Raw genomic sequence first — 12,365 nt, forward strand, 5'->3', positions numbered from 1 at the left:
CTCAGCATTCTGTACCTGTTCCAGTTACCAGCTCCAGCATTTGCTTCTCAGCATTCTGTACCTGTTCCAGTTACCAGCTCCAGCATTTGCTTCTCAGCATTCTGCACCTGTTCAAGTTACCGGTTCCAGTATTTGCTTCCCAGCATTCTACACCTGTTCCAGTTGCCAGCTCCAACATTTGCTTTACAGCATTCTACACCTGTTCTAGTTGCCGTCTCCAGTATTTGCTTCTCAGCATTCTGCACCTGTTCCAGTTACCAGCTCCAGTGTTTGCTTCTCAGCATTCTGCACCTGTTCCAGTTACCACCTCCAGTATTTGCCTCTCAGCATTCTGCACCTGTTCCAGTTACCAGCTCAAGCATTTGCTTCTCAACATTCTGCACCTGTTCGTTACCAGCTCCAGTGTTTGCTTCTCAACATTCTGCACCTGTTCCAGTTACCAACTCCAGTGTTTGCTTCTCAACATTCTGCACCTGTTCCAGTTACCTGTTTAGAAGGTCTTTCCAGCACTCAGTCATGATACTTTCCTACAACCTGTTTCTAGCACCCTGTTCCAGTTACTAGCTCCAGTGTTTGCTTCTCAACATTCTGCACCTGTGCCAGTTACCAGCTCCAGCATTTGCTTAACAGCATTCTGCACCTGTTCCAGTTACCTGCTTAGTAGTGCTTTCCAGCACTCAGTCATGATACTTCCCTACAACCTGTTTTTAGCAGCCTGTTCCAGTGTCTCAAGCAGCCTGCGTCAGTTGTGCTTCAGGCACCTAGTTCTCCAGTTCCTGCAGCCTACTTCTATTGTTCTACAGCACCCTGTTCCACTAACTACAACAGACTGTTCCAGCTGTTTTACTGGCACCCGGCTCCAGTGTATTATTATTATTATTATTATTATTATTATTGTTGTTTGTTCCAGACTGACCAATATACTACTATTAACATGGTTTATCTTGATAACCTACACTTAGTCTTAGTGCCTGCCCCACATCATTCTGCAACATCAGTCTCTGCTGCCTCCTATGGACTGCATGTCGAATAGTATAGACTGGCCATCCAGCAAATACAGCTAGTCCAAGGGGTCCCAACTCAAATCAACAAAACCCTAGTGGCGTGACAGGTGTCATCCTTGACATAGAACAATCCTTTGTTCCCAAAATCTAATCTGTATCCATATCCAGTTACATACGTGTATAATCATAAACAGTTACATATATGTTTCCCACATAAGACACTTCAAAAACTTGAATTCATGTATTCATAGTTTCCCACATTGTATGTTGCAATTCTCATCTTACCAGATGGTCATCCTTACAATCCTTACAATACATTTTATATTAGCAGTTAGACTAATTTAACTTGTCAAACATTCCTCTACAGGATTGGTAAATAAAATCGGTGGGTGGCATCCTGGCCGTCAGTATACTGTCAGCGGGATCCCGGTCACTGGTATGCCGGCAGCAGGACGAGTGCTAGCAAGCCGCTTGCAGGCTCACTGCGCTCACCCCGATGCGGGCACAGTGACTAGCTGCGCTCGCCACAGGATTTATTCTCTCTCTCTATGGGTGTTGTGGACACCCATATAGGGAGGAAAGGCTGTGGCGCCGGGATTCCGGCATCTGTAATTCCCTGCTAGTCGGGATTCCGGCATCTGTATTTCCCCACTAGTCGGGATTCCGGCATCTGTAATTCCCTGCTAGTCGGGATTCCGGCATCTGCATTACGACTTCCGGGATCCCGACTAGCGGTATGGGGACCGCCAAGGGTGTAGCTACCATAGGTGCAGGCAGTGCAGCTGCTATGGGGCCCAGAGCTGAGAGGGGCCCATCTTCCCTGTCATAGTTACACGTGTTACAGGTTGAGTATCTCATATCCAAATATTCCGAAATACGGAATTTTTTGAGTGAAAGTGAGATAGTGAAACTTTTGTTTTCTGATGGCTCAGTGTACACAAACTTTGTTTAATACACAAAGTTATAAAAAATATTGTATTAAATGACCTTCAGACTGTGTGTATAAGGTGTATATGAAACATAAATGAATTGTGTGAATGTACACGCACTTTGTTTAATGCACAAAATTATTAAAAATATTGGCTAACATTACCTTCAGGCTGTGTGTATAAGGTGCATATGAAACATAAATGCATTCTGTGCTTAGACTTGGATCCTATCAACTAGATATCTTATTATGGTATGCAATTATTCCAAAATATGTAAAAATCCAATATCCAAAATACTTCTGGTCCCAAGCATTTTTGATAAGGGATACTCAACCTGTACATACATTTTTGCCATTGGGTGGTACGTTGGGGTCCTTTCAAACTTTTTCCTTGGGGCCTGCAATATATCTATGTATGCCCCTGGACCTGCTCATTGTAGTGTGGTATAAAATGAACTGAGGGCATTATAATATTATATAATATGAACCGGGGCACTGTAATGAGGCACAATATGAATGGGGAGCACTATATATCATAATGTGAATTAGGGGTTCTGTGCGGCATGATGTGTACTGGCAGCTCTGAAATGTGACATAGGGTAATTTTAAGCACTAATACGATTCATAAAAGAAACTAGGGCACTATTATGGGGCATAACATTAAATAAGGCTCTACTATGGTCCAGAAAATTAACTAGGGCACTATTATAGAGCATAAAATTACCAACTGCTGCAGAGATGTGTCTCTAGAAGCATTGGGACGGGGGCCCATTCAAAATGTGGCTATGGGGCCCACAAAGTTCTGGCTACACCCCTGGTGACCGCTTCCCTTCCTCTACAGCTGTCCTCTCTGTCAGGTACATTGGTTGCATGTATTTTTCTGAATCCAATGTAAAATACTTCCACAAAAATACAAAGCCATTATGGAAAACTATATATACATCTCTTAATTTGTCACAAAATATCTCCCATGCAATCCCTAATCTTTCTCATACCCATACTCATTCCAGCAACTTTCACTAAATAAAACAGCAAAAATTGTGAAACACAGGCAAAGTAATATTTAATTTGTTAAAGAAAATATAATTATATTAATCAGACTTTATACTGAGGCGGTAACTAATAGCTATAAGAGTATAGTAGTGGTCGATAGACTTAAATTGGCTTGAAAGAGGTAAGCTGTGAAGACCATCACCATCAATAGATATCGCTAGCCAGGGGTGGCTGCTTAAATAATTTAGTGCTTGTCTCCCAATAAGTGGGCCACTTATTCTCTGTCTATAGTCCAATATCTTACTGATCCCAAAACCAATATTTCTGTGTGACTAAATCTCACATCCCTACTAAGCATGTTTTACTATTGCAATCCTGACACTATGGGGTCTATTTACTAAGCCTTAGTTGGAGATAAAGTGCATGGAGATAAAGAACCAGCTCCTAACTGTCATTTTTCAAACCCAGCCTGTGACATTCTAGTTAGATGCTGATTGGCTGGTACTTTATCTCCATGCACTTTATCTCCAGCTAAGGCTTAGTAAATAGACCCCAATATCTATTATAATTATTATATTATCAATGGCGATTGCAAAACCAGGGCTGCAGCGTAGTCTAAACTTAAAAGAGGGGAGCCAGGCAACAATATCCGCAGCCCCAAACACTGCCCAACATTGCCAGGAAACGGCAGGAGCTGGTTGGCACTAGAGTCTGGGGGGCTGGCTGATCCACCATTGCTGTGGTGCACCTGGCTGGTCCCCTGTTGGCTGCTATTCCCCGTTTCCCACCAACTCCCGGCGATGTTGGGCGACGTTTGGGGGGTGCGGTTGGTATAGTCCAGCTCCCATCTTTTATTTTTAAACTGCGCTGCAGCCCTGGCATTCTACTGCAACTGATTATTATTACTGATAGTAGTAGCAGTAGCGGGAATGTTATTATTAGCTTCAGATGTCACAAGGAGCTAAATTCACATTCATGAATACGCCAAAAAGACATAAAGTGGTTTGTAATGCAGAAGGTGACAAATAGGTTTAGAAATCTGCAAATGTAGTGATAGGATTTGCATGTTTGCTAAGTGAGGACATTTACCCATTTTTCCCAATAACCAAGCAAAGCAAAGCTCCCTACTGAATTTGGGTATGGTATGCAAGGTCGACAGTAACTAGGTCGACAACTATTGGTTGACAGTAACTACTGTAGGTCGACAGGGACTCTAGGTCGACAAGTCAAAAGGTCGACATGAGTTTTGTAAAAAATATTGGTGTCGTTTTCACCTTACAGTGACCGGGAACCCCATGCTTCAGGTTACCGTTCCCAATCAAAGTCCACATGGATCATAAAGTATGAAAAAGTTCAAAAAAAGATTTATTTATTTTTAAAAACCCTATGTCGATACCCTGAATTTTGACCTGTCGACCTAGTTACTGTTGACCAATAGTGGTCGACCTAGACACTGTCAACCTAGAGAACGGATACCCTGAATTTATTTAGAATGGATTCATTTTTATTCTTAAATCAGAAAGCAAGATACTGGAATCTGCAAGTGCTGTGGGTACATGCTTTAAAATGCCTTTCTCAAATTGCAAATTGGCAAGGCATCAGGCATGGAGATTAATGACCCTGAACTTCTTTTTTTTTGTGGAGGAGCTTTGTGAAGGTCACACTGACCCCTCTAACAGCCATTTATATAAATAAGCAAGATAGGGATGTTCTTTTAATATTCTGAATTAATTAAAATATAATACAGAACTAAAGATGCATCTGAGATGTCAGTGAAAAGATAGAAAATGTTAGGGCTTCAGTGAAATTTCGAAATGGGACCCCCACCAATCTGAGGCTATGGACTCTTCATTGCAGAGAACCCCACTGCTCAGTTATCCTCATTGCACTAAATTTTCCCTCACGCATACTTTATACTATGGGCGTGGAGGAGGCCCATGTGCAGCGTCCGTCCAGGCGGGCCCCCTTCTCTGTAGCCGGCAGGGCAATAGAAGCTCAGACTCTAGCACGCAAGTGCAGATCTACGTGAAAATAGCTTGGCGGGCTTTTTCTCGCAATTTTCCTACTGCGCATGGGCAAAACATCTGTAAAATGGGATTCAGTATGGGATCCCAATGGTTGGGATCCCAGCGGTAATAAGACCGACGCCGGAATCCCGACAGCGAGCGCAGTGTGTCCCCTCTCAGGCTCGCTGGGCTAGTCATGATTCGGGCCCGGTGGCGAGTTTTGCTCACCACACAAATTTATTCCCCCTCAGGGGTGCCATGGACCACCCCCCGAGTGGGGATTTCTGACTCAGGTTGGGATTCCGACCTCTGAGATTCCCTTGGTTGTCGGGATTCCGGCGTCGGTATCCTGACCGCCGGGATCCCGACTGCTGGGAAACTAACTGCTTCCTGTAAAATGCCCGCTGCGCCATTTTCCTGGTGAATTACAGAGAGCTGCTGCCGCTGATGGTTGACTCGGACAGGTGAATATTTAAATGGATGCGGTGTGGGTCCCCCGGGACTGAGGGGCCCATGTGCATCATACACACTGCACCCATTATAGCTAAAAACCACTGCATGATACTAGTTACACACAGACCATTTTCACTTGTGCATTAGAATCCTCTACACAGTGGCCAACACCTACAGCTATTTCCTACTTACCTTGTTCCAAGTGGTAGTGTAGTGTTCCACAGTTCAATTCATACATATGAGCATTGGTATGTGCAAATGTGCAAATAACCTCCAGAGATTCCAGGGACACAGAGATTCCATTCCAAAGCAGGCTCTTCACATCTTGTACATCTTGTACTAATGAATCCGGCTTTCCACACTGACTGATTACAATCTAGTTTCTGCTAGGAACCCATGGAAACAAAGTGACTTGTCAATCATTACAAGCAATGTTCCCTCTACAATTAAGCTACACAGTCCTCCAGATGGGATACATATGATATCCTGGCAGAGGGATGCCGGCTGTCACTATACCGATAGCGTCATCCCATCTGCCGGAATCCCGGCGGAAAGACAGCGAGTCCTCTCGTGGGCTCACCGCGCACGCCACGCATTTGGGACCGGTGGCTTGCTTTGCTCGTCACAGGTTCTATTCCCTCTCGGTTAGTGGCATGGGACCCGGGCTTGGTCTCCTGAACACCGGGATCCTGACGGCCGGTATATTGACTGCATCCCCTCCAGATAAATGGAAGATAAACACTCCTAGGCCTTCACTTCCAGCGTCTTCACATCACTTCAAGGATCATCCATGATTACAGTAGCTTTTGTCATTGATCCAGCCTGTATTTCTCTCTCTTTCACTCTTTACAGCCTTTCTCCTTTTTTTTCTCTCTCCTGCCACTTTGTCTCTTTCTTGTCTCCACTCTTTCTTATCACTGGCACTTTTACAAGGGCAGGGATGTGCGAGCAGTGCCCTCGCACAGACTGCAGGACTCTGGGGGTCGTAAAGTTGCTGGCTCACAGTGCATGCATCTGTCTTGCAGGGTGCCTGGAACAGCAATCTACAGCCAGTAACGCTGCTGCAGTACTAAGTGGAGAGTCTTTAGGATGCTCCGGACATGCTCACTGCAGTCTGTACTGCGCCTTGGAGCATCTTGAGGATGCTACCGGCAATGTTGTTTATCCTGGTCGTTGGTGGTTCAGCCCCCCCCAGAATAACATCGTGACTATGTGCCTTAAAGCCGTTATGGGGCTGGAGCGGGGTCATACCAATTGTCATTGTATGCCAACGTGATGACATCATTTTGATCAGCAGTCAAGTATAAATATATATATATATATATATATATATATATATCTCAAGTTCACAGTTTTATTTGGGCTCTGGACTGGGTCCACTAGGCAGGTCTGGTTAGAACTGGCGTGAATGAAGTTAGGTGGTCTAATGATGCTTCTTAATCAGTGTTACCGTCTGGATACTTAATGAGCAGGAAGGAGAACAGATGAATTACTAGGCTGAAGTACTGGTACAGTATGCTGTCCTGCAGTGGTAGCCTAGCTGAAGCTTTGAACACAGATGTAAGAGGATTGCTCACTGTATGTGATTTGTGTCAGCTACACACAAGTATGCACACAACTGGTAAAAGTAATAATGCACACTAAAATGTATGTGCACACTGCAGGTTGTGTTTGGTAGTAAAAGAGAGAAAATAATGTAGGCGCTCAAAAACAGAATGTTGATACAGCTGCTGGTTTGACAAATAATCAATTTATTTTTCAAAGAATTTTATTTTTGGAAAGATAAGTGTGATATCACTGTCAGAACAATTTATAATATATTGTCCGCCCTATTCTTTCTTTTGTTTGAATTGTCTAAGTATATACCCTTGGAAGGTAATATTTAGTATATTCCTACTCTGAATACGATCCTTCTTTCTTGAATAATATTCGCTTATCCCTACATTTTTATATATACCCTTATTTTCTTGCCTTTGACCAGAATGTCTTGTCTTTAGAAAATTATCTGGTTTAGTACAAATGATTATGTTTTAGTGTATTGCTCAGGAACATGAGTGCATGCAGGACTGTAATGAATTTGACTATGTAATATTTTATACTTCATAGTAAACAAATATAAATAAGGAGATATTGTCTCATCTGTATGATTTGTAGTCCAAGTGATACACCTATTATAAGTGCACAGAAACACCATGTAAGTGCACTTTATCTTGGTATGCACCCATGTTTTCTGATTTGGTATTGATTATTGACTGTTATTTATTAATTTTATTGTTGGTACTTATTCTGAAGAATATAATAGCCCGATGACTAAGCACCTCATTATATATTTTATTAATATTGAATTTTTATTGTATTATAAAAACTATGTGTTTGTTAGATATATCTTATTGCTATGTGATTAAGATCAAGTAGCTGCTGGTTTTCAAATAGTTTGCGGGCTGCCACATCCAAGTCTCAAACTCAGGACCCAGATAAGGGTAATTAACAACTAATGTAGTTGCAACCAATCAGGATCCCGCAATGGGGATAAATAGAGACTTTGGAGATGGACAGCCATACCTCTGATGAAACCGCTGCCCAGAGGGTGGAGAAACGCGTCCGTAGACTGGAATTACGACCGTGGATCGCAGGTGGAATGCACCGGAAGTCCCGAACCTGGAAGTCGCAGCATGTGACCGCTAATAGCATCCCCCGTTCTATTGGAAACAGCTACACAGCTCCCAGCAGCAGCACATGCCGTTTAGAGCGTCCTTTATCCCACTGGACTTTGCCATACAGCTCTAAGGTACTGTTGTGCCGTACAAGCCGCCGTACAAACTAAGACATGCAGCTGACAAAATCAGGTTGGGACTGAATCCCTATAAGCAAAGAGTTGCACCACCGCATCTACTATGGATATTATAACATCTGCACCTTGAAACTTGGTGAAGTATTGCTTCTATTGTTTATTAAGCAGAGACTGTCATATTATCACTAACAAACTGTGCATCTGCTTTATCTATATGTGTTGCCACTAACAGCCGGCTTATGCATGGCCTAACAATCTTTGCCTAAAAACCAGCAAGTCCGAGTGTATTTATGAAAAGACAGTACTGTCCAGCAATTTACTGTTCCTATGTCGTATTTTATATATTGTTCTTTAAGTGATATCACACTTATCTTTTTTTTTAATTCTTTGAAAAAGAAATTGATTATTTGTCAAACCAGCAGCTGTATCAGCATTCGCTGGTATTGGATGTGCACGCTGCAGGCTGTGCATGATAGTGTACAGTTATTTAGGAAATGTACTCTGCAGGCTAAATGGTGATGCACGCTGTTGTTTGATGAATTAGCGCTGAGTACTGTGCAAAATCCAGGCAGCAACTGGAAGCTGCAGCACAGAGATAGGAGTCAAAGAACCAAGAAACACTGATGTGTAGCATAAAGTGTGCACTAGACCTCAATAACCAGGAATCCGAGCTGCTGACACTGGAGACAGGAACAGGTAGGGTACAAATTGTACTGGCAATGAGCAGATGCAGTTGAGGGGATTAAATAGGGTGGCTCAAGTCATGTAGGAACTACCTCCCCATTGATTGGACAAACCCAGAGTCAGCTGATCAATACAATATGATAGTGTCCATACGGTGCTGTTTTCATGAGAAACGCCAACACTACTAATTTGACATAGCATGTTTATGTAGTGAGGCATGGTGGAAAAGGGTTATACTACTGGTAGATTGGGAGTGTCCTTGTAATAGGTGGCTTAAAGTTTTAGGTATCTGAGATATAGTGAGTCCTGTCTGATCATTCAGAAGCACAGTGGACATGAAAGTTATTTTCAAATCAATTAAACAGAGATAAAAAATGTAACTTGATCCACAGTAAGGATTTGCAAGTATAAAATATAAGATTGAAATACAGTCCTGTGTCAGTACTGATCTGATGACACCTTCCTGTAACAGATTAGAATTTAACAACAGTACCTTGTGTTGGGAACTGTGTAATACTAATCCTGATGACAAAACCTAATAACACTCTTCACATCTTGCTGCTGTGACTGTGTTCCTATATGCAGTGACGGCTGGGCACAGCTCTATATCTGTCCTGTGTGTCACTCAGTGGTCACTGTGTGTGGGTGTGAGGGGATGGGGGGTGAGACTCAGTGCAGATATAGATAGTGACAAAGCAGAATGAAAATAGACCAGGCAAGTGTATATAAACCCAGAGTACAGCAGTGTATGGCAGAGCAAGACTCAGGGGAAACAAACAACAAATAGAATCACCATAACCTGTAAACACAAACTCATCCCAAGATGCTGGGGAAGCCTGAGACGAGTAATCCTTCCAACACTATGACTGAACTGAGCTGTCAGGTGAAAGAAGACAACATAACTCAGCATGAGCACTACTCCGCAGAATGGCTTGACACTTCTCTCTTCAGCAGACCAGAGGAGAGGTGAGATAACAGAGACACAACTTTCACACCTCAGGTGGACAAAGGCAGAATTCATTGACTGAATTGTGTATGTCCCCATGCAACTTTGACAAACTACATTGTTTCATGTTTCTGATTTCCTCCTGTCCTTTCATAATGTCTTTATATTATCTGGTAGAGCTATTTATTTCCTGTGTCCTTGGATACCATGTAGCTCTGCTGTGTTCTGTGCATTAAATATAGCTTTAGCCAAAGAACAGTTTTGTTTAGTAATCAAGGGCAAAAATAAATGTCTGCCTAGATTATAAGAAGAAATTTTGCTGAAAAGCACACATGGCAGCCTGATGATATAGCGGCATATGTAGTTACAGTTGTGGTAGGGTACCAACAAAAAGTAACACATGAAGCCTGATTAAAGTAACACAAAAACCCCTTTAAGTACAGAATTCCAAGAAATACAAAGAAAATGAAAATTAGACAGTGAGAAGCAAAGAGGTCCAAAATATAAAATCTTTTTAAAATACAGACTGTGGGACTATCCAATACAGTAATAAATTGCATATGATCTAGACAAAGCAGGGCTGTATTAGAATGGGTCAGACTTATACAACACATCATAATGCTGTTTTTATGTCTAGTGTGTTGAGAAGGCTGACTTGAAAGGATGTGAAGTACAGTTGTGCAGAGGTGCAAGTAAGCACCATCTAATGTCCCTTAGGAGCAGCAAATGTCTAAAGTGGGAAAAGTTTTGAAGTGGGAAAAAAAAGATTTGGAGGGGGATATTTAGGTTATCCTAATATTTGTATGGGCAAAATGCTTAATTTCTATACTTGCCTTTCACAGCTGCAATGCCCGTGATGCCAATATTTGGAGGAGAGAAAGCTTCAGACAACAGGGTGAGACACGTTTCCTGGTTCAGCGCTCTCCAGCACAGGTCATGAGAATGGGTCGTCTTGGTCACCGTCTTACCCAGTATCAGCTGCCCTACCAGCGACCACTGCCTCTGCCCATCTTCAAGCCTGCAGACCTTACCACAAAAATGGATCGCATTGCAACTCCACCACAGCTGCGTGGCATGATTGAGTTTGAGAGGGCTCTCAGCTACCCAGGCAGTGATGGGATGTGTCAAGACAAGACACCAGTCTCTCAGATCACCAAAGAACTTCCGCCAGTAATGCAGCCAGCACGCATGGAGCTTGTCAAACCTGGCTTGGCACAATCCTTCTCTAGGTCTCTGTCTCAGGAGGCCCAGCGAGGTTAAAGGACCTACTGTAGATGGACAGAGCCATGGGTGTGTGCCATCTCACCTATATAATAGACTTAGGAAGGCCAGATTAGAATGCAGGGTATCTGCATTGTGTTTTCACTAGAATCTCAGTTCATATCCAGCTGCAAAATATCCATTAGAAAATTATTTTAATTTAATGTCAAGCTACACATACGTTTCCAGCTTATGATGAGAAAATTACAGAAATATCTGTATCTGAAAAAAGTTATCTTATTTAGAAAATTAACAATATGTTGCAACGTTTAGACTACATGGTGCTGGTCTCCTGCTACTTTTATTTACACCAGATATAATATCCAGTGATACCTATTCAGTCACGTTCAGCCTGCATATGGACCTCACAGTGAAATGGGGAAGGTTTCTGTAAAATTCATGGTCTTTTCATGTCCACAGATATTAAATAGGAGGTGTGCATCTTGCACTAGCTCAGAGGGGAGTGGGAAGCCCTTGTTTTCCGTTGCCTTACCTTTTGTCCACATATGTTGTTGGTAAGATTTGTTTTATGATGTGATGTAACTAGCATCCATACATAAATTATAACAATAGGCAACGGGCTATAGTAATGTAAATGTAAGTGAAAGAGGAATGGGCGCAGGGCAGTTTTAGAGGAGGCATTGAAGAATAGGATCGTATGCTCTTTAAACCTATTCTCAGACAGAGTGGGCAGCAATAGCTTGCAGCACCTCCTCCTGATAAGAAGGTTGGTAAGAAGTAATATGGAGTGACGGTGTGAGACGTTACGAAGTCACAAAGAGAAAGTTCTGAGGACTTTGGGAATTAACTCTATGGGTGGGAGGTAGCCAAGTCTATGGCTAACTAAAGCTGGATTGTCAAAACATATAAGCTACTTATTACAAATCTGACTTGCCTTTAAAAGGGTTAATGCTGTTACAATACAATTAACAGAGACTATATGTTGCTGTGGATAGCAAATACTTTGCACAATTTTATATGTAGATATCTGAACAATTATATTTATATAATTCTGTATTATATATTTGTGTGATGTAACGATAATTTACATTTTTTTTAGATGTAATAAAACAAATAAATAAATATCTATGTTTGTGTGTGCCTCTGTTCCCATCAGAGTAATATAATAAGTAGAACGCTATGACATAATCTTTATAGCTGGCAACTGTCTATAATTTCTATGTATAACAACAGCTTTTACAGAAGTGCCCTATGTCTCAGCCAGTTGTACATACTATCGTTCCTCTTATTCTGTATAAGAGAGACTACTGCACCTATTCATTTTAAATGGCTTTAATAT

The 12,365-nt window shown here is 42.1% G+C and overlaps 1 protein-coding gene across 1 annotated transcript; it reads left to right on the top strand.

The window, feature by feature from the left end:
• The first annotated feature begins 9,596 nt into the window (after nucleotides 1-9,596).
• On the top strand, nucleotides 9,597-12,148 carry TCAP (titin-cap). The gene is made up of 2 exons (XM_063959732.1): nucleotides 9,597-9,825; nucleotides 10,648-12,148. The coding sequence occupies exons 1-2, from the start codon at nucleotides 9,683-9,685 to the stop codon at nucleotides 11,063-11,065; spliced, it is 561 nt and encodes a 186-aa protein (XP_063815802.1). The 5' UTR covers nucleotides 9,597-9,682; the 3' UTR covers nucleotides 11,066-12,148.
• The last annotated feature ends 217 nt before the right edge of the window (nucleotides 12,149-12,365 follow it).

This window comes from Pseudophryne corroboree, chromosome 3 (genome assembly GCF_028390025.1).
Source record: "Pseudophryne corroboree isolate aPseCor3 chromosome 3, aPseCor3.hap2, whole genome shotgun sequence".
In the NCBI taxonomy this organism is placed as follows: domain Eukaryota; kingdom Metazoa; phylum Chordata; class Amphibia; order Anura; family Myobatrachidae; genus Pseudophryne; species Pseudophryne corroboree.

Coding starts and splice junctions, on each gene's coding strand:
- TCAP (XM_063959732.1), top strand. CDS start 9,683: ATGCTGGGGAAGCCTGAGACGAGTAATCCTTCCAACACTATGACTGAA. Junction 9,826..10,647: donor TTCAGCAGACCAGAGGAGAG/GTGAGATAACAG, acceptor TGCCTTTCACAG/CTGCAATGCCCGTGATGCCA.